This window comes from Gigantopelta aegis, unplaced genomic scaffold (genome assembly GCF_016097555.1).
Source record: "Gigantopelta aegis isolate Gae_Host unplaced genomic scaffold, Gae_host_genome ctg4909_pilon_pilon:::debris, whole genome shotgun sequence".
Classification (NCBI taxonomy): Eukaryota; Metazoa; Mollusca; class Gastropoda; order Neomphalida; family Peltospiridae; genus Gigantopelta; species Gigantopelta aegis.
This window is the reverse complement of record NW_024534116.1, coordinates 26,011-49,766: the sequence shown is the minus strand read 5'-3', so window position 1 is coordinate 49,766 and position 23,756 is coordinate 26,011. Positions and strand designations below refer to the sequence as shown.

The 23,756-nt window shown below is 40.2% G+C and overlaps 1 protein-coding gene across 1 annotated transcript in view; it reads right to left on the bottom strand.

Moving 5' to 3' along the window:
- Positions 1–4,570: 4,570 nt before the first annotated feature.
- LOC121366164 (plasminogen-like) overlaps positions 4,571–23,756 on the bottom strand; it is a gene marked incomplete at its 5' end in the record, with an annotated part of 42,210 nt that continues 23,024 nt past the window's right edge. The window contains 2 exons of the mRNA XM_041490720.1: positions 4,571–4,686; positions 11,812–11,985. Coding sequence (XP_041346654.1) covers positions 4,571–4,686; positions 11,812–11,985 — 290 coding nt within the window. The remainder of the gene's footprint in view (positions 4,687–11,811; positions 11,986–23,756) is intronic.

Genomic DNA, 23,756 nt, shown 5'->3' with positions numbered 1-23,756 from the left:
CCATATGTTAGCTTGAAGGTGAGCACGACGAATATGTTCTCTCCACGTTCCGGCCGTCGGTGGCAATCTATCAACACCTTGCTCAGGCTTCATCTGACGAAATAGGTCCCATCGTAACTCATTAGAACTATTTGGAGTGGTACCCTTAGGACAGAATAAACTACGAAGGAACTGTTCACACCCTTCTGTTACTTCTTCAGATGGCTCATCTCCAACACCTATTTGACATATTGCTTCCACGACAGCTGGACTCGCCTCAAGAAACATTTTGAAGCAGGTTACTTTTCCTTTTGATTGGATGTGTCCGGTAGTATCACAACCAGTTAGAGCATGCCAGTTTATCAGTGCCTTTGACTTCTGTGATCCGAGTTTGTCATAGATAGGCTTCAAATAGATTTTACGGCGTCGCTCTCCTGTGCCCATAATCAGTGCACTGTCATCTCCAAGTTCTTCAGCTCGACGAAGAGCAAGAAGCAACACATCTGTGTCTTGTGAATACAGGGTTATCTTGAATCCAGTCTGTGCAAGTAACTTAGCATGTAATATCATTAGAGTGTCAGCTTCTTCCTGTGTGCTAACATATGTTGCCACATCACAGTCAAAGTTGTTCCGAACATTCTTTCTCGTTGCGGTCAGTATTTTCAGTGTGGATCCATTGTCCATTAACTTATCTGCAAGGAACAGTGTTAGTGAATCCTTCGTTCCATTTGTAGCAAGAAACGATTTGGCATCTTTGATGCGTGTGGAATTTTCACAGATATAGGTCTTCGTTCCTTTTGTTTTACCTCTTCGACGTTCCCTTGTGCATTCTTTCAATGAATCAGTAACCGTATAATTGTCGAATATGACTCTAAATTGTTCATAATTATAGCCTCGACTATTAATGACACGCACATATGCTGCATCAAGCTCCTCACAGTCATTGAAATGCCTCACAGACATCAGTTCTTGAAGAACTGCCATTCCATCTATGATGAGGCAGGTTTTTGCCTTTGGGGGTAGATCCTTTAAATCATCCCCAAGATTATGTGGTTCCAGAAATGTACCCTGGCCATCATGATTCACAAGACCTTCTAGGAGACCTATCACCTTGCTCTTGTCTGTTGTTGGATGCACCGATCCATCCGGTCGAATCAGAGTTCTGTTAGTATCTGACAGTTCATGCATTCCTATCACTTCTTCGAGGTCGACAGTATCTCTTGATGACCTTGCTATTACAAGGAGCCGGGCAAACAGTGATGTTGTTGCCTTGAGTGTTAAAACTTCATTCCCTGATTTCACAGTCAGATCCTTGCAAGCAGAATTCCACGATAAGAGCTTCAGCTTTGTCATTTTTGACCATAGACTTTCATCCCCAAGTATTCTCTGATTGACAAATGTCCTGAATGCTTCCAACCCGCGTTTCTCTGTGGTGAGAATAGCCTCCTGAACTTTCAGTGGCAAAACTTCATTTGCTATCAGCTTGAACATTGACTTTGGATGATCGTCGATTTCCGTGGACGTGAAAATGTTACATTCAGTCAGAGTTGCCTTTAGACGTTGAATACATTTTTCCTGGTAGACTACCTGTGCAGTGGAAGAACTATGGTGTGCATCTGCTGATGATGGTGACACGCCTGCCAGTTGCTCTATTTCCTTGGAGATCCGTGACAATTCTGGTGCTGTCAGGTTGGTATCAGTTTGTGACAGAACAGATGATGGCCGTCCCTTGGTCCGTAACATGAGGGGGGCAACCACATTTTGGCTCATTGCTTGTTCATATCTCTCCTCGTCTCGTTCTGTATGTTGTTTGTGCGTTGTTTCACTGTAACATGTCCTATGCCAAACGGCATTATTCAGCTGGAGATAAACTGCTGATACTCCTTTCAGTCTCTGCTGGAGTGCGACAAACGTCGGATTTGTGTATTTCGCACGTACAGATACATTTGCCAAAAACAATTTGTAACTGTCAATCTTTGGTTGACCGAGGCACTCATTTGCCTTACTGTCCTGGCATTTCAGACAGAGTTTATAGTCTGTGGGCTTCTTTTTTGCAGTTGGCTCTGTGTCATCCATTATATTACTCGAAAAGCGCAACAGATTCTACGAGTTCCCATGGAAGATGTACATGTAAGTCTCTGACTGCCTGTTCACCATGATCTCTGGAATTTTTTTTGAATATGTCACATGTTGAAACGCCGATGAGTCCAGAATGGCTGACATTTTGGAATTCAAGATGAGGTGTGATATTGACAAAGAGCCCCAGAATCGCGGCCATCTTGAAATCCAAGATGGCGACTGTTCTATCAATTTTTTTATGACACTATGTGAATCCTTGTATACAAAAACCTGGGTGTAGCAACTGGAATTGTGATTCTACCTACATTAATAAGCGAGATATTGATAAAAATAGCTCCAGAATGGTGGCCATTTTGAAATTCAACATGGCCGCCCTAAAGGTGAATGGAAAAAACGGCAACAATGAAATTCTTTATCTTTACACTATTTACAGTGGTTTACGCCTATTTGCCAAGAATCTAGCAGAAAATTCCACAAATTTCAGATGTTCAACAGAAGCCTATGAACTAATAATAATCAAGGCTATATACCTATCCCAACTAACCTTCACACTGGAAAGATGCACGACTCCACTGTCCGTTTTTCTGACATGTTATTATGGAGTTTGTGCCTGACATTGCATATCCAGTATCACATGAATAGCTGACAGAAGACAGATAGTGTGTCCCATTTGGCATTGACACTGTAGCAAACAACCTCTCTGGTGGTACTCCACAATCAGGAACTGAAACGTATTGATGATACTTGAGAATGTGTTAGTGCATTGATCTATATATAGCAATTTCTGACCTGACCAATTAAAGCCAAGTTATGTTTCGTTCCAGCCAGTGATCCAAAACTGGTGTAATAAAGGTCATGCTATCCTGCCTGTGGGATGCTCCAATTAAAAGCTCCCTTGCTGCTAATCAGAAAGAGCAGCTCATTGTGTTTCCTCTCCCTATAACCATAATGAAAATATCTTGCGTTTGTTGTTGAAAAAAAACCCACATCCCTTCCTTCCTTCTTTCCTTCCGCCCTTAGTTATATTGGTCATAACTACTAGTACTAAAGTTTAAGATAATAATTTATTATCCATATGGTTCAACATGACCTAGTTAATAATAATCATGCAAAGCAGGTGTAATAACAAGTGTAATGACGTAATATTAGGAAGCGACGTCATAACATGACGTTGTTTCCAAAGTCTTAGCTCTGTGTATGTGCCCCTGCATGTACTGTACCCTCACCGTGGTGCAGAAGTGAAACGTTCTCCTTGAGAATAGCTAATACAGTACAATTCCCCATTTGGGGCGCCTTGTTTGCAGTGAGGTGCGACCAGTGAAAATTGATGATGGGATCTTGGTGTTTGACTTGGGGCATACCTGCGGGTATGACGTCTGGCAATACATCACTTTGGCCCGGAGTTCAAATAGACGGGCGATCAGGTAGGCCCGACCTACCTAGCAGTGGCTAGGGTCAGTTGGGTGATTTTGTTTTCTTAATGCCAAAGTATATCAACCACGTATCCCAGGCATGGCTGTCTGCTGGTTATCCGCAGCACAATGTCCCCTTATTGGACTCGGTCGTGGGTGGGTGGGTGGGGGGGGGGGGGGGGGGGGGGGAGGCATGGTTGATGAACCTTTCATCCATTAAATATGGAGATACCTAAACTTCAAATACCAAATTCTGATGGGACCCTGAAAAGGGTCCATACCGAAGTTTCTGACTCCATGAAATCAAAGAATACTGTGAGGAAATCCAAAGTAATTTCTTCACAAAATTGGCTTTCTTTTCATCAGTTCTACTGATGATGGGGTATTGAACAAATTATCCCCGTTTGCCATTCAAAAGGCAATTGTTGGCTTGGCTGGTGAGCCAAAATCAGTAAAAAAAAAAAAAAAAAATCAAGAATGGACTGTTGGTTGAATGTTCAACCGAAAAACACTCAACTTGCCTTCTCAAGTCTACAATTTTTTGTAACATACCAATTAAGGTAACTCCGCATACCTCCCTTTATTCGTCCAAGGGAGTGATCAGATGCAGAGATCTGGAAGGAGTCAGTGAGGGTGAAATATGTCAAAATCTATGCTCACATGGTGTTACTGCAGTGAGGAGAATAAAGGTTTGTCGAAACAATGGCTTGTTACCGACGAATACTTGTATCCTCACCTTTAATGTCCCTACCGTTCCCTAATCTGTCAAAGCTGGTTATCTTAATATTCCCGTTGATCCCTTTATTCCAAACCCCTTGCGTTGCTTCAAATGTCAGAGGTTTGGCATGGCCAGAACACATGTCGTGGCAAACTTACATATGCTCGCTGTGGTCTTGATTACCATGACAACAAGACGTGTACAAACGATATACTTTGTCTTAACTGCAAGGGCAACCACTATGCATACTCGCGAGAGTGTCCGTGGTGGAAACTGGAAAAACGGGTTCAGCAGGTAAAGGTACAAAATAAATTATCCTTCATGGATGCCAGGAGATTGGTGGAGATTGGTGGAGACGGCAGCGCCAACAGTGGTTGACAAGTCATATGCAGCTGCAGTTGCTGCCAAAGCCGCCACTAAAAGAGTTGCAGTCAACACCGACATAACCTGGCATTGTGATGAAGCCAAATAGAAGAAACTGTCTTGACATTGAGAATGCTCAAAAACAGGTGCAAAAAGCATCACAAAAAAGCCAAAGTTACTCCCCATCAGAAAGAAATGGAAACCCAAATGTCCTTGGATGTTACAATTCCACCAAATAGGTCAAGCACTAGTCTCCCAAAGACAGGCATTGACACAAAGAAATAAAAAGAAGTACTTTCAGGTCGGCTGAAGACAATCGAACTGTGTTCAGTCCTGATCAGCAATATGTACGAAACTTTGACTGATATCGGTGAAGACGATATGGCGATTTCATCTCCAGATCATTGCTGATCACAAAAACCACCAGCAAAGCCACAGATAAAGCTCATACTTCCTCCTGATGGTAAATAAAGTTATCCAGTTGAACTGCCGTGGGCGTAGGCCCAATTTTGATAAATTAAGTCTTTTAATTCAAAAACATAATCCTCTTGCAGTGTGTCTTCAAGAAACTTTCTTGAAGGACACTGATCATATTACCATGAGAGGATTTAACCTCTATCACAAATTTCAAGCAACTGAAATTAGAGCATCTGGGGATGTTTCATTCTTGTTAATGAAAACATTCCTCAGAGTATAGTGCCATTAACTACTAATTTACAAGCTGTGGCTGTAAAAGTCACGACTCATAAAACTATTACTCTATGTTCAGTTTAATTACCTCTTCGAAACCATTTTAATTTTAATTCTAGAGATCTTCAAGCTTTCATTAACCAGGTCCCTACTCCCTTTATTATTATGGGATAATTTAATGGTCACCACACTTTGTGGGGATGCGAGGATGTAAATATTAGAGGTAAACAATTGGAAGACTTAATTCTCAAAAATGACTTACTTTTATTCAATGATAAAAGTCATACATATTTTCATTATGCTAGTGGTTCTTTCACTTCTATAGATGTATCCCTTTGTAGTCCTTCACCTTTTTTTTTATTTCTCCTGGAAAGTTGGTTCAGACTCTTGTGGTAGTGACTACTTTCCCATTATTTTGGAGAATGATGGACCTCCATCATTTGAAAGGGTTCAACGGTGGAAGTTGGCGAAGGCATATTGGGTCAGTTTCAGCATTTGTGTAGCACTCGTCTGCAACAATTTGCCATTACTGATGCTGATGATCCCATGTCTTTGTTCACTTCCATCTTGAAGGATATTGCAGATGAAACTATTCCTAAGACTTAGGCAGTGCCAAAGCGTTTCAATAAACCATGGTTTAATGATATCTGCAAAGATGCATTCAATGAGCGAAACAGGCTCCATGGTTCAAACGTGAACCTACTGGGGATAACCTGGATGCATTTCGTATTGTTAGGGCTAAGGCTCGCAGAGAGATTAGACATTAAGAAAACATCTTGGGGAACGTCTGTCTCCAAGCTGAATTCACAAACATCAGTGAAATCTGTCTGGAATAGGATCCGTAAAATCAAAGGTAAAGAATCCTGTAACACAGTTCATCATTTGTTAATGATACGGATGTCACGTCTCATCGTGATATTGCCAATGCCTTGGCATACAACTTTTCTCATAATTCATCTTCTGCATTAATTTTTCATCTGAAAATGTTGAAGTGTACAACAAGCGGTTCTCTATGTAGTAATTGCAGGATGCTCTTTGTAAAGCCCATGATACTTCAGTAGGACAAGATGAAATTCATCATCAGTTAAGTAAAACATTTACCTGAAACATATTTGATGGTTCTTTTGAATATTTTTAATAACATCTGGATTTCTGGTGACTTTCCTTCTGATTGAAGTAAAGCAATTATTATTACCTACTAGTTATCGCCCTATCGCTTTGACAAGTTACATTAGTAAAACCATGAAACGAATGATCAATCGTAGACTTGTCTGGTATCTTGAATCCCAAAAATTGCTTACTAACGTGCAATGTGGGTTCAGATCTAGACGTAGCATAGTTGATCATCTTGTTAGATTTGAAACGTTTTGTAGGGATGCGATGCTTTCATCCATAATCAGCAATTGGTTTCAGTGCTTTTTTTATTTGGAGAAAGCTTACGATACCACGTGGAAGTATGGGATTTTAAATGTCCTCCATGGCATGGGCCTTAGAGGTCGACTTCCTGTTTTTATTTCTCAATTTGTAAAAGATAGATCTTTTAAAAGTTCGGGTGGGGGCGACCTTGTCCGACCTTCATCCACAGGAGATCGGTATGCTTCAAGGTAGTATCGTGTCTGTAGCTTTATTTTCTGTGACAATTAACAGCATCACCCAGTGTTTAACACCTGGTGTGGATTGCTCGTTATATGTCGATGATTTTCAGATTTGCTATAGATCGTCCAATATGAACATCACTGAACGTAAGTAGCAGGTTCGTTTGAATAAACTTCATCAATGGGCAACTGACAATGGTTTTCGATTCTCAAAGGTAAAAACGGTTTGTATGCATATCTGCCAGATAAGAGGTCTCCACTTAGATCCACAGTTGTTTTTGGACAACAATCCAATTCCAGTTGTGGAGGACGAGGAGACCAAATTTCTGGGGGTTATTTTTGACAGGAAGATATCTTTTGTGCCCCATCTTAAATATGTTAAAAAGAAGGGCTTAAAAGCTTTTAATATTTTAAAAGTTATTGGTAATACGGAAAGGGGAACAGACCGCAAAGTTGTGCTCCGTCTGTATAGATCTCTTGTGAGGTCAAAACTAGATTATGGATGAATTGTGTATGGGTTGGCAGCAAAGTCTTACTTGCAGATGTTAGATCCTATACACACCAGGAACTCGGGCTTTGTCTTGGTGCGTTTAGAACATCTCCTGTAGAGAGCTTGTACGTTGATGCTCACGAACCTTGTTTGGGTGCTAGGCATGCAAAGTTTTCTCTGCAGTATGCCACCACGATTAAATCAATGCCAAAACATCCAACACATCAAGCTATGTTTGATAACAAATATATGAACTTGTTTGGTGCAAGGCCAAATGCTATTCGTACATTTGGTCTTCGCATTCAGTGGTTTTTGTCGCTTTCCAACATTGTTTAACTGACAATTTGGAAACTCCTACATAGTTTGTTTTACCACCTTGGTGTATCACACCACCTAAAATTGTGTTTGATATGGCGCATCTGAAGAAAGATCGTACAGATGCTGTTTTGTACAAGCAATGTTTCATGGACATTCAAGTCAAGTACCGTTATTACATTCCTGTTTAGACAGATGGATCACGGGATGGGAATTCTGTGCCTTGTGCTACAGTTTTTCCATCAGATACTATCACAATATGAAGCTGGACCATCTCTTAATTGGGATGGTGATACAAAAGTGTGTCTTTTTATCCATTGCCAATAAAGATGTTGTATTTTGTTGGGTGCCCAGCCATGTTGGTGTCAGGGGTAATAAAAAGGACGATTCTGCTGCCAAGTCTGCCTTGGATTTGCCTCATGCCAGGGTTGGTGTACCGTATACTGATTTTAAACATGGTATCAACCAATTTATCTTTTCGACTTGGCAACATGATTAGGACGGTGCGATTGCGAACAAGCCTCATGCTATCAAGCCGAATTTGGAAGAGTGGCAGACCTCCTATGTGCAGAAAGGATGAAATAGTCATACATATTTTACCCATTCATTTATCTTAAAGAAAGTTCTTCCACGTCAGTGTGTGCACTGTCAGTGTACTCTGACGGTGTGCCACATTTTGGTGGAGTAAGTATTTGAAGAAAACTCGAAAAGATATATTTGGTCAAAGAAATGTGATGGAATCATTTCGATTCCATCCAGAACTTTTATTGCAGTTTTTATGCGATACTGACTTTTACTCTAAATTTTAATTTTATATATCTGTGATATTTGTATTTTTTGCACAGTTCTTTACACTGTGTTTTAATTTAATTGTTGAATTTTTATATTGATGTTGATCATCACATATTTGTTTTGGCATTTACCATAGTTTGACACCCAATAGCTGATGTATTTTTCGTGCATGTGTGTCGTTAAACATTTATTCTGTGTATGTGAAATTTGTAATTACATTTTATATTTCATGAATAAAATTACATTCATTGTAACTTTATTTCGTTTTATCACTGGTTGGTCATTAGATGTAATTTTCTATAAAGGGAAGACATATAAAGGGCTGATGACGTCGCTTTTTAAAACGATATAATTTCTGAAAATGACGTCATTCCGTTGTCTCCTAGTCACGTTTGACACAGTCTTTGTTATTCCTGAAAAATAGTAACATAAATAATAAAGAAATTATTTCACTCGCGTGTGAGTCTTACTGATGTTACGAAACTCGTGTCAGGATTCATGCATTACCCTCACTCTCACTGGGAATACAATAATCCCGACACTCGTTTCATAAAATCAGTAGAACACATATACCGGGTCTATATACTGATCAACAACAAAAATGTTAATACTTTAATATGTTTTTCATGATATAGTTAATTCGGAAAAGAGACTGTGAAAATGGTCCTAAAATTTTCAAACGATATTGATGTTAATGATCGCAAAAACTAATGGGTTTGAAACTATTTGCGTGTCTTGTGTTGTTAACTTCAGTATTGATAGCCCTCTATCTACGGTGTACATTCATAGTTAAATGTGATATGCACCCTTCACTAATACAAAGTTATTGTTTGAAAACACTATAAGCTTAGTTGTTTTGTAATGTTGATCAGAGGGACGAACATGGCAATAAATAATATTTTCCTTGGAAATCAATTTTATTGTTAACATGTGTTTTGAGAAAGCTTATAGTGTTTCCCTCTATGGATATTTCTTGCACGCTCGTATTTGGCTTTGAAATCCCCATTGTTATTTGATATTAAGAACAGGGACGTAGCGTGAGCTGGACCTGGGGGGGGGGGGGGGGGGGGTCGAATATGAATCAAGTGGACCTTTTCTATTTTGTTTTTGCACCACCAGAAACTCCATATGTATAAACCTGTATGTTTTAGATCTGAAAGCGGACCATTTGCATCAGCGAACCCCCCGAACTCCCCAAGCTTTCTCTGTAGTATGCTGCCAAGATTAAATCTTTACCAAAACATCCAACACACGATGCGGTGTTTGATAACAGATATATGAAGTTGTTTGACGCAAGGCTAAATGCTATTCGTGCATTTGGTCGTCGCATTAAGCGCTTTTTGTCGCTTTCCAACATTGATTTAACCGACACTTTGGAAACTCCTTCATATTTTGTTTTACCACCCTGGTGTATTACACCACCTAAAATTGTGTTTGATCTGGCGCATCTGAAGAAAGTATGCTGTTATTTATAAACAATTTTTCATGGAAATTCTAGACAAGTACCGTGATTACATTCCTGTGTATACAGACGGATCACGGGATGGGGATTCTGTGGCTTGTGCTACAGTTTTTCCATCAGACACAATACTTTCCATGAGATTGCCTGACTCAGCATCGATCTTTAGTGCTGAAGTTTGGGCAGGCATTAAAGCCTTGGAAGAAATAAAGGATTCTAATGCATCCAAATGTATTATTTTTACTGACTCACTTACGTGTCTCCAAGCTTTGCGCAATATGAAGCTGGACCATCCCTTAATTGGGATGGTGATACGAAAGTGTGTCTTTTTATCTATTGCCATTAAATATGTTGTATTTTGTTGGGTGCCCAGCCATGTTGGCATCAGGGGTAATGAAAATGCAGATTTTGCTGCCAAGTCTGCTTTGGATTTGCCTCATGCCATGGTTGGTGTACCGTATACTGATTTTAAATATAGTATCAATCAATTTATCTTTTCGACTTGGCAACGTGATTGGGACGGTTAGGTTGCGAACAAGCTTCATGCTATCAAGCCAGTCTTGGGAGAGTGGCAGTCCTTCTATAGACAGTGCAGGAAGGATGAAATAGTCTTGTGTTGTGCCCACATCGGTCATACTTACTTGACCCATTCATTTATCTTAAAGGGACATTCCTGAGTTTGCTGCAATGTTTTAAGATGTTATCGACTAATAAAAATTTTCTACGATTAAACTTACATATTAAATATATTTTCTTGTTTAGAATATTAGTTACTGTATATTAAACGTGTTTCTGATCGTTCTAATATTTGTAATAGGTTAATTTTCATTTTATTTCCTAAACTATATGTTTTCGTACGTACGAAATTATTTGAAGACAAAATCCAGTTTGGGCTTCTTACAAATATTAAGCCGACCAGAAACACATTGAATATACAGACATTTATAATCTAAACAAGAAACTATATTTAATATGTAAGTTTAATCGTAAAAATATTTTATTAGTCAGAAACATCTTACAATGCAGCAAACTCGGGAATGTCCCTTTAAAGAAAGATTCTCCACCTCAGTGTGAGCACTGTCAGAGTCTTTTGACTGTGCGACACATTTTGGTGGAGTGTAAGCATTTAACAGCAACTCGAAAAGATATATTTGGACATAGAAATGTGATCCAGAACTTTTATTGTAATTTTTACGTGATACTGAGTTTTATTCTAAATTTTAATATTATATATCTGTGATATTTGTATTTTTACACAGTCCTTTACACTGTGTTTTAATTTAACTGTTGAATTTTTATATTGATGTTGATCATCACATTGTTTTTCCATTACCACAGTTTGACACCCAATAGCCGATGTATTTTTCGTGCTGAGGTGTCGTTAAACATTCATTCATTCACTCATTCGGTCAATTTTGTGTGGGGAATCAACTGCCCAACTTTGATACACCAAACCACTCGTAGTCGTAGACTTGTTACCACTGTACAGAACACCATGTTCAGGGCTATCAACGTAACGTGTGGTCGCTGCAATGTAGATTACTGTTTTGCAGGACTAAATATATGTAATGATAAACCTAACATAATCAGTCGTCAGAGTTTTCTGTATGAGGACCTTATGCAGAAAGTCTTATATGGTTCAGTTAGGTCGTCACCTATTTGTTTTTCTCATAGTTCGGTACTCGCAGTTACATTTTACTTGGGTTTGTTTCTAAAATAAATTATTTAGCTAGTCGATAGGCACGATCCAATATTTATTATAATCTCGATACCATTTTTGTTGTTGTTGTTGGTGGTGGTGGTGTAAAAACAGTATGTGTGGAATTTTCAGTGAAATATTGATAAATATAGTTTTTATTTGTTGATTAATTACTATAAGATATGTTAAAACAACATTTTGAAAAACCTGTCATACTCACGTGCACATACAATTGCAGGTTTTCCCCACTGGCCGTTATCTTGGCAGTTTATAACGTTACTTCCTCTAATGTGTTTGCTGCCATCCGTACATTTGTAAGTGCATCCAGACATATCTCGTTCACAAAATACAACCTCAGCATGAGGAACCTTTGGCTGACTGCCACAAAGAACATCTACAAATAAACATAATGGTAGAGATGGTCTAAATATGGGGATATATTTCATAAAATCTACCTTTGGGCTATAAAGGGTAACTGTTGGCAGCACTGTACCTAACTCGAGGGTTAAGGGACAAGGGTTAGTTGCTATCTATCATATACAAATTATGACAAAAAGTAAAAATTTGTTTTGTTTATTGGCTTTACTAGAGAACATTGATTTATTAATCATCTGCTATTGGAAGGAAATGTTTTATTTAACAACACAGTCAACACATTTTATTCACGGTTATATGGCGTCGGACATATGGTTAAGGACCACACAGATATTGAGATCTAGGAAACCCGATATCGCCACTTCATGGGCAACTCTTTTCGATTAGCAGCAAGGGCAACTTGCAAATGCCGCTCCAAATACTTTAAAGGCTTTCTGATACTCATTTCACAAGTAGTTTTTGCTTTCGACATTATGTTTGACAGTATTCCATGATCTCCTCGGGAGTAACTGTCCTCCTATAGTCGAGGCACTAGATAGAGATTCTTTAAAACAACCACTCTTTTGCCAAATGCCCACTCGATTGCAGTGTTTGGAGATACGGTCTTAATAATGTATAACGGTTTTGTCGTTCAGTTTCAAGATACGGAATATTTAGAATCCGCCATGTTCAGGCGTGATGATATATCTGCGCTTGTCTCAAGTCTTCCGCCTTGTTGTTGAAAAAAATCACCCTGTAACTCTGAAAGGTTGTCTAATGTCCAGACTACTTTACAGAACTGGACCCATATTCACAAATTACATACTATTTTATTGGGCTGCCCACAAAACCATTTATGGCGAGCCCCAATAGCGACAACATAATACAACACAACTGGGCTGCCGACAACACCATTATGGCAAGCCCCAACAATCAAATAATCACACAATCAAATAATTAAACAACACCGTATTAATAATTTCTAGCAGTTATTTCCCTTTGACCCTGGGAAACAGAGGCCAAAAGTGTTTTAACTGTTAATATTTACTACTCATCAGTTATTTCCCCTTGACCCTGGGATGACAGAAAGAAAGAAGTATTTTATTTAACGACGCACTCAACACATTTTATTTACGGTTATATGGCGTCAGACATATGGTTAAGGACCACACAGATTTTGAGAGGAAACCCGCTGTCGCCACTACATGGGCTACTCTTCCGATTAGCAGCAAGGGATCTTTTATTTGAGCTTCCCACAGGCAGGCAAGCACAAACCATGGCCTTTGTTGAACCAGTTATGGATCACTGGTCAGTGCAAGTGGTTTACACCTACCCATTGAGCCTTGCGGAGCACTCACTCAGGGTTTGGAGTTGGTATCTGGATTAAAAATCCCATGCCTTGACTGGGATCCGAACCCAGTACCTACCAGCCTGTAGACCGATGACCTGCCACGACGCCACCGAGGCCGGTCTGGGATGACAGAGGCCAAAAGGTTTTTAACTGTTACTATTAATTCCCCCCAAAATATATATATATGTACATTGCCTATACTGTTACTTTAAGCAACCTGTAATCGCTATATGGTCAATATCCAAGAATCTATTTCTGGCGATAGTGACCACCGCCACAACCATAGTGTGGGGGAAGGAAAGCTTAAAGTTATATCACATAGCCGGACCCCAACCAATTCAGTCCAAAGCATGACAACCGTCTAATATGGGTACGCCATATTACATCCAGATTTGAAGCTCGCTAGGGCCCCTTGCAAGGTGTTCAAGACAATGGCTGTCCCTGTACTACTTAAATGCACTCCATCAGGTAGGAACAACGAAGGCGATTTAAGGGAAATATCAGGATACAATATGTATCCACCCCCAAGCCGAATGGCCTCTTTACCTGCCGCACTATTTATGCGCACCCGAGCTCTTTCCATGGCCTTATTATTCTGTGAATAACGCGACTTCAGCCTGGGTAGAATCTGGGACCAGATAATTCGTGTATTTGGCAACAACTGGGCAATAAATTGCAAGGTAGATTTTATCAACTCACGTAATGCTGCGAGTTGAATATTCCCCAGGTCATTTCCTCCACAGTGGATAACCAAATATTTTGGTGCGGGCTCATGTCTTGAGAGTAACAAAACTTTGTTTTTCAAGGCTCCCAATTGTAAACCGCCATAGCCCTGCCACCAGATGGAAATTCCGACTCGCCCCAGCCCCAGCTGCCAACCGCCAGGTCTGGTTCGTGCTTGAATCGCTGCCCTTTTTATAATTGAGGACCCCACACACAATACCCTCGAATCTGAAATAGTGATGTAAAGGTAGCTACAGTACAGTTAATCAAGGTTATTTGGAAGGTTGATCAGTGGAGAACGGATGTATCCCTTGTATGCTGTGGAAGTCCAACGCCCTGCCTCTTGTATAGCTTCCATGGAGTGACCAGCAGCCGAGGCTGCTGTAGCTGCTCCAATCCTAAAAGAATGAGCCTTATAATGCTGAGCATCCACCCCAATGCATTCAAGTGATTTTTTCAAAACCGCTGTAAATTGGTATCTCGTTAAAGGTGCCCCTCCGAAGTGACAAAACAAAGGTCGCTTAAATGCAGGGCGAACCCCCAAAAATGACTCCAAATTGGTAACTGGACAAAGAATGCCACCGATTTTTGAAATATGCACAGACACCCCCCCCCCCCCCCCCCCCCCACCCAACTGATCAGTTTTTGAATACCTTAGCCTGAGGACCACCCCTTGCACTGTTCCATCAACTGTAATGTCACTGCTGGCAATAACCCTGTTATGGGCCTTTCCAGTCGATACAGCCAGTTCCCCAACTCTTAGAAAACTGAAAAATGCTAAAGTATATGCTGATGTGAACAGTTTTTCTTCATAAGAGTTGCTACATATGTGCGGCAATGCTGTAATAAGTCGAGCTAACAAATTTGATGTGATTGGCAATCTGGTGTCTGGTCTGTGTTTTACCCTCTTCATACCTTCCAATACCTTAACGACGATAAAAAAATGTGTTGGATCTTGAAGGCCTAACATTTTACACTTAAAGCTTATGGCTGCTGTATATGCTCTGGCCGTAGCATCTGACAAACCTGAGATGGACAAAAATGTAATAAAATTAACAATGTTATCAACTGGAGGGGGCCAGACCTCCCTCAACTGATACCTCCCCAAAAATCGAGTAAATGAAGCTAACCCTGTGTCATAAACAAAATGTCTGATAAGGTTCATGACATGCTTATCCTTTGATGTTTGTTTGTTAAGAATGGAAACCAGTGCCATATTGTCAACATGGAAGAGGATCTTACAGTTTGCCAACCTTTCGCCCCATATCGCCATTGAAAGTACCACTGGCACCAGTTCTAGGAATGTTATGTCCTTCATTATCTTGGATCCACGCCAGTGACTTGGCCATTGAAAGTATACCCACTGCCCGTTAAAATAAGCACCACAACCTAACTCGGCAGATCCTGTACTATTAGTGAATAGATTTAAATCTGAATTCCCTGTCCAGGTACTTTCTGTAAAATATGTCTGCCTGTTAAAATTCCTAAGAAATGTTAACCACATCAACAAATCAGCTCTAAGGGAGGCATTTATCCGAATAAAATGGTGTGACTGCTTAACTCCAATCATCGCATCATAGAACCGCCTAATAAATGCCCTGCCTGCCCTGATCGCTCTACAGAAAAAAACTCAAAGCCCCAACCAATGACTGAAGGTCTTTTAATGTCACCTTTTTTAGTGTTATGAGTTTCTGAAGCAAAGAAACCAATGCAACTATTTTATTTGCCGGTATACGAACAATTATATTTATGGTATCTATTTCCAGACCCAAAAATGTCAGAGTTGTTACCGGGCCAACAGTTCTTTCATTCGCAATTGGAACCCCAAGCTCCTGACAAATACCTTGGAAAGAGGACATTAATTGTTGGCAATGTTGAGAAGAGCTATTACCTGCAAAGATAAAGTCATCCAGATAGTGATCTAATGTATTCAAATTGGTTTTTCTTTGAATCAACCAGTGAAGAAAGGTTGAGAATTGTTCAAAAACTCTACATGAAATAGAACACCCCATTGGTAAACATTTATCAATGTAATATTGATTGTTAATTTTAAACCCAAGCAAATCAAAATCCCCCGGGGATACTGGCAACAATCTAAATGCAGACTTTATATCCAATTTTCCCAACAAGGCCCCCTTTTCAAGATTGCTAATCATTTCCATCACTTTATCAAACGAACTATATTTCACTGAACACAAATCCGGCTCTATGTAATCATTAATGCCTTCTAAATGTGGGTAAGATAAGTGAGTAATTAGTCGCCAACCCCCATCAGATTTTGGTACTATACCTATGGGTGAAACATGCAAGTTTGAAATAGGTGGCTTATCAAATGGGCCAATGACCCTTCCCAATGAAATTTCTTTGTCGACTTTTTGTTTTAATTCGTTTTGATGTTGATGAGCAGATATCAAATTTTAACAATCTGTCCGCCTACGAGGTCCTGTGTACTGTAATGAAAAACCTTTTGAAAAACCATTAGCTAATTCAGAGGCCGTTTCTTGCAACGGGTATGATTTCAAGTATTCCATGAGCATATTAATTTTTATAGGGGAATTGCCCAGTTGCCATAAATTTTTGACCGGTCGGGGTTGGTCCTCTGTGTCGCATTTGCCATGACTGAGGCCGTAGATGGGTTCCAGTTTGTCCCCCTGTTGTGTTTGTTGGAAAGGCCCGAAATGTAGAACTGACTCCCGGTTTTTGAACCCGACAGGACACTAATGGATGACCCCCCCCCCCCCCCCCCCCCCCCCCCCCACATCTGATGCACATGTGAACATAATTACACGCTCGACGTAAACACGCTGCCGTATAATTAAAGTCATAGCACCTGTTGTGCATTGCACTGCCAGCTTGCTTTATGGGAACAATGGGTGTGGCTGGGGCAGACATGTACAACAACCACAACTCATAGTCAATCTTTCCCCAAGAACTTGATGGGTCCACACTTTTTCTCAGACGAAATTGCTCGTCATACACTTTCCACCCTAGCCCACCAGTACGCACTGCCCCCAGCCTAATATCATGTATATATTTCAAAAGCTCTTGCAATATTCCTGGATGCACTGCCACATAAATACTAACGAATGTTAAAAATGCATTCGTCCAGGCGTCTATGTCAATAATTTTCTTGCCGTTTTTTTCCCTTGTGATTAGCTGACCCCCTTCCCCAATAACCAAAATTCGATCGCTCCCTTCTAAATTTGTGTTCTCCAACAATGTCACCAAATCTACGTACTCCCCTTTAATTATTTTTTCTTTTGTGGCTGCGGCAACGTGCAAACCAATCATGGTGTGTACGCTCTCGATTGGCAAAATAGTTGGTTGAACAGTATTACCTTGCAACAAACTTGGCGGTACAGCAACCGGTGGGTCAGCCATTGTTGTAAGCCCCAAATGTCCACTGTCCTCTCCCCTGCGTGTGCATTAACCTCACCGCGGTGCAGGGGTGAACATTCTTTTATAGAATGGCCAATAAATGCACAACTCCTTGTATGAGGCGCCTTGTTTGCCGTGAGGTGCGACCCGTGAAGATGGATGATGGGATCCTGGTGATTGAGTTGGGGCATACCTGCGGGTATGACTTTTGGCAATACATCACTTTGGCCCGGAGTTCAACTAGACGGGTGGTCAGGAAGGCCCTACCTGATCAATCGGCTGGTCACGCCAAGCTCAAGAGTTATCAACCCTGTTTTGTTTAATTTTGTCAAGAACAAACATTGTTATATACCATTTGTATATGTTGCTCTTGGGGCGGTGGCTAGGGTCAATTGGGTGATTTCTAGCATATTACCTGAGTATATCAACCATGTATCCCTGACATGACTGACTGGAGGTTATCCGCAGCAGCATGTTCCCTTGTTGGACTCGGTGGTGGGTGGGGGGCATGGTTGATGAATTTTAAAAATTAAATTATGTCTTCCAAAAATATAAATACATCCTTGGATGGGACCCTGAAAAGGGTCCACACCGAAGTTTCGGACTTCTTGTCTTCCGACGAGGAGTCCAGCATATCAAAGAAAAGTGTGAAGAAACATTTTAATATAAAGTAGTTTCTTCACAACATTGTCCAAGGTACCTTGTCATCAGTTCTACTGAAGATGATTGTCCCCTTTTGCCATTCAAAAGGCAATTGTTGGCTTGGCTGGTGAGCCGAAATCGGTTAAAAAGATTAAGAATGGATTGTTGGTCGAATGTTCTACTGAAAAACATTCGACATGTCTTCTTAAGTCAAAGGTCTTTTGTAATGTACCTGTTAACGTGACCCCACATTCCTCCCTGAATTCATCAAAGGGGGTGATTTTGTGTAAAGACCTGGAAGGTACCAGTGAGGATGAAATTTGTGAAAATTTGTCCTCATAGGGCGTTGCTGTAGTCAGGAGGATTAAGGTACGTCGGAACAATGAATTGTTACCGACAAATACCTTTGTCTTAACATTTAATGTCCCTACCCTTCCTATATCTATTAAAGCAGGTTACCGTAACATTTTAGTTGAACCCTTCATTCCAAATCCCTTGCGTTGTTTCAAATGCCAAAGATTTCGTCATGGACAGAACACATGTCGTGGCAAGATTACATGTGCACGTTGCGGTCTTTTCGATCATGAAAGCAAGTCCTGCACCAAAGATATTGTTTGTGCCAATTGCAAGGGAAGTCACTGTGCGTACTCGCGGGAGTGTCCATGGCGGCAATTGGAAAAACGGGTTCAACAGGTTGTACAAAATAGGTTGTCATTTAATGAGGCCAGAAAGCTAGTGGAGTCGGCGACACCTACGGTGGTAAACAAGTCATACGCAGCAGCTGCTGCTTCTCAAAAGTTGCCACTAGAAGTGTGTCCGTTAACACAGAGCTAACTTGGCACCCTGATGACACCAAATATAAAAATATCTCTGACATTGAGAAGGCAGAAAGACAAGTACAAAAAGCAGTACAAAAACAAACAATTGTTTCTCCACCCAAGGACTCTGTGAATAAAAACAATCCAACAAAAAAATCGAATTCTACTTCGACTAAACATGGTTCTGATAGCTGTTCAGGTCGACTCAAGAAGGCCGAAGAACGTCTCGTCCCAATCAGCAATAGTTATGAAACTTTAGCTGATTTGGAAGATGATGATATGGATATTTCATATCACCAGTCAAAAAAGCCACCAGCAAAGTCAAAGATAATTCCCATACTTCCCCCTGATGACTAACTCAGTCATTCAGTGGAACTGCCGTGGGCTTAGGCCCAATTTTGATGAATTAAGTCTTTTAATTCAAACACATAATCCTCTTGCAGTGTGTCTTCAAGAAACTTTCTTGAAGGACACTGATCATATTACCATGAGAGAATTTAACCTCTATCATAAATTTCAAGAAAGTGAAAATAGAGCATCTGGGGGTGTTTCCATTCTTGTTAATGAAAACATTCCTCAGAGTAACATTAAATACCACTTTACAAGCTGTGGCTGTCAAAGTCACGGCTCATAAAACTGTTACTCTGTGCTCAGTTTACTTGCCACCTCGTAATCATTTTAATTTTAATCCTAGGGATCTTCAAGGTCTTCTTGATCAGCTCCCTACTCCCTTTATTATTATGGGAGATTTTAATGGTCACCACACTTTGTGGGGATGCGAGGATGTAAATATTAGAGGTAAACAATTAGAAGACTTAATTCTCAAAAATTACTTACTTTTATTCAATAATAAAAGTCATACATATTTTCATTCTGCAAGTGGTTCTTTCACTTCTATAGATTTAACCCTTTGTAGTCCTTCACTTTTTCTTGATTTCTCCTGGAAAGTTGGTTCAGATCTTTGTGGTAGTGACCACTTTCCCATTATTTTGGAGAATGATGGACCACCATCACTTGAAAGGGTTCAAAGATGGAAGTTGGCGAAGGCAAACTGGGGTCAGTTTCAGCATCTGTGCAGCACTTGTCTGCAGCAATTTGCCATTACTGATGCTGATGATCCCATGTCTTTGTTCACTTCCATCTTGAAGGACATTGCAGATGAAACTATTCCTAAGACTTCGGCAGTGCCAAAGCGTTTCAATAAACCATGGTTTAATGATAGTGCAAAGATGCATTTAAAGAGCGAAACAGGTTGCTTGAGCGGTTCAAACGTGAACCTACAGCAGACAACCTGGATGCATTTCGTATTGCTAGGGCTAAGGCTCGCAGAGAGATTAGACAGAGTAAGAACACATCTTGGAGAACTTTTGTCTCCAAGTTAAATTCACAAACATCAGTGAAATCTGTCTGGAATAGGATCCGTAAAATCAAAGGTAAAGAATCCAGCAATACAGTTCATCATTTGTCTGTCAATGACACGGATGTTACGTCTCATCGTGACATTGCCAATGCATTGGCAGACAACTTTTCTCATAACTCATCTTCTGCTTTCAGTACAGATGCCTTTACATCTGTCAGAACTAAAGCTCAAAAGCATTCCATTAATTTTTCATCTGAAAATGCTGAAGTGTACAACAGGCGTTTCTCTATGGAGGAATTGCAGGATGCTCTTCGTAGAGCCCATGATACTTCAGTAGGACCAGCTGAAATTCATTATCAGTTATTAAAACATTTACCTGAATCATCTTTGATGGTTCTTTTGAATATACCGGCCTCGGTGGCGTCGTGGCAGGCCATCGGTCTACAGGCTGGTAGGTACTGGGTTCGGATCCCAGTCGAGGCATGGGATTTTTAATCGAGATACCGACTCCAAACCCTGAGTGAGTGCTCCGCAAGGCTCATTGGGTAGGTGTAAACCACTTGCACCGACCAGTGATCCATAACTGGTTCAACAAAGGCCATGGTTTGTGCTATCCTGCCTGTGGGAAGCGCAAATAAAAGATCCCTTGCTGCCTGTCATAAAAAGAGTAGCCTATGTGGCGACAGCGGGTTTCCTCTAAAAACAGTGTCAGAATGACCATATGTTTGACGTCCAATAGCCGATGATAAGATAAAAAATCAATGTGCTCTAGCAGCATCGTTAAATAAAACAAACTTTACTTTTGAATATTTTTAATAACAACTGGATTTCTGGAGACTTTCCTTCTGATTGGAGGAAAGCTATTATCATTATCATTCCTATTCCCAAGCCTGGTAAGGATCCAACCAATCCTACTAGATATCGCCCTATCGCTTTGACAAGTTGCATTTGTAAAACCATGGAAAGAATGATCAATCGTAGACTTGTCTGGTATCTTGAATCCCACAAATTGCTTACTAACGTGCAATGTGGGTTCAGATCTAGACGTAGCACGGTTGATCATCTTGTTAGATTTGAAACGTTGTGTAGGGAAGCTTTCATCCATAATCAGCACTTGGTGTCAGTGTTTTTTGATTTGGAGAAAGCTTACGATACCACGTGGAAGTATGGGATTTTAAACGACCTCCATGGCATGGGCCTTAGAGGTCGACTTCCTATTTTTATATCTCAATTTTTAAGAGATAGATCTTTTAAAGTCCGGGTGGGGTCGACTTTGTCTGATGTTCACCCACAAGAGATGGGTGTGACTCAAAGTAGCATCCTGTCTGTAACTTTATTTTCTGTGAAAATTAACAGCATCTCCCAGTGTTTAACACCTGGTGTGGATTGCTCGTTATATTTCGATGATTTTCAGATTTGCTATAGATCGTCCAATATGAGTATCATTGAACGTAATTTGCAGCTTTGTTTGAATAAACTTCATCAATGGGCAACTGACAATGGTTTTCGATTCTCAAAGGCAAAAACGGTGTGCATGTATATCTGCCAGAAAAGAGGTCTCCACTTAGACCCAGTTCTTTTTGGACAAAAATCCAATTCCAGTTGTGGAGGAGACTAAATTTCTGGGGGTTATATTTGACAGGAAACTATCTTTTGTGCCCCATCTTAAATATGAAAAAAAAGAAGGGCTTAAAAGCTCTTAATATTTTAAAAGTTATTGGTAATACAGAATGGGGAGCAGACCGAAAGGTTATGCTCCGTCTGTATAGATCTTTAGTCAGATCAAAACTAGATTATGGATGCATTGTGTATGGGTCGGCACGCAAGTCTTACTTGCAGATGCTAGATCCTATACACAATCAGGGACTTAGGCTTTGTCTTGGTGCATTTAGAACATCTCCTGTAGAGAGCTTGTACATTGATGCACACGAACCTTGTTTGGGTGCTAGACGTACCAAGATTAAATCGTTACCAACACATCCAACACATGATGCGGTGTTTGACAACAAATATATGAAGTTGTTTGATGCAAGGCTAAATGCTATTCGTACATTTGGTCTTCGCATTAAGCGTTTTTTTTTGCTTTCCAACATTGATTTAACTGACACTTTGAAAACTCCTTCATATTTTGTTTTACCACCATGGTGTATTACACCACCTAAAATTGTGTTTCATCTGGCGCATCTGAAGAAAGATCGTACAGATGCTGTAGTTTATAAACAATTGTTCATGGAAATTCAGGAGAAGTACCGTGATTACATTCCTGTGTATACAGATGGATCACGGGATGGGAATTCTGTGGCTTGTGCTACAGTTTTTCCATCAGACACAATACTTTCCATGCGACTGCCTGACTCAGCATCGATCTTTAGTGCTGAAGTTTGGGCAGTCATTAAAGCCTTAGAAGAAATAAAGGATTCTAGTGAATCCAAATTTATTATTTTTACTGACTCACTTTCGTGTCTCCAAGCTTTACGTAATATGAAGCTGGACCATCCCTTAATTGGGATGGTGATACGAAAGTGTGTCTTTTTATCTATTGCCAATAAAGACATTGTATTTTGTTGGGTACCCAGCCATGTTGGCATCAGGGGTAATGAAAAGGCAGATTTAGCTGCCACGTCTGCTTTGGATTTGCCTCATGCCAGGGTTGGTGTACCGTATACTGATTTTAAATATGGTGTTAACAAATTTATCTTTTCGATTTGGCAACGTGATTGGATATACAGTGCAGGAAGGATGAAATAGTCTTGTGTCGTTCCCGCATCGGGCATACATATTTAACCCATTCATTTATCTTAAAGAAAGATCCTCCACCTCAGTGTGAGCACTGTCAGTGTCTTCTGACTGTGCGACACATTTTGGTGGAGTGTACCCATCTGAAAGCAATTCGAAAAGATATATTTGGACTACGAACTGTGATGGAATCCTTTCGATTCCATCCACAACTTATTTTACAATTTTTTCGTGATACTGAATTTTATTCAAAATTTTAATTATATATATATCTGTGATATTTGCATTTTTACACAGACTTTACACTGTGTTTTTATTTAACTGTTGAATTTTTATATTGATGATGATCATCACACTGTTGTTTCATTTTACCATAGTTTGACACCCAATAGCCGATGTATTTTTCGTGCTGGGGTGTCGTTAAACATTCATTCATTCATTCATTCCACTGTCCTCCGACGCCAACTCCATTTCCTCCCGTTCGGTTTCCGGATGATCATGCCGAGCGCTAGAAGTAGTCGTCTTTCTTGTCTTTGTTTTTGTTGCATAAGAACTAGTTGAAGGTCTCTTCGATCGCCTCATTGTCGTAACTGGGTTTCTTTACTATTTTTGTGACAATTTTTTTTCCCAACTGATATGGTTGGTTTCAGACAAAGGAATGAAAAAGGGCGGCAATAAACCGGATATTATGCTCGTTGTTACTCTGACCGCTGCGAACAAGCCAGTGTTTGAAACGGGTTCTAAGCTTCTAACCTTACCAAATACGATTTCCCTTCCTTAGATGAATTCATCTATTCTGTAAT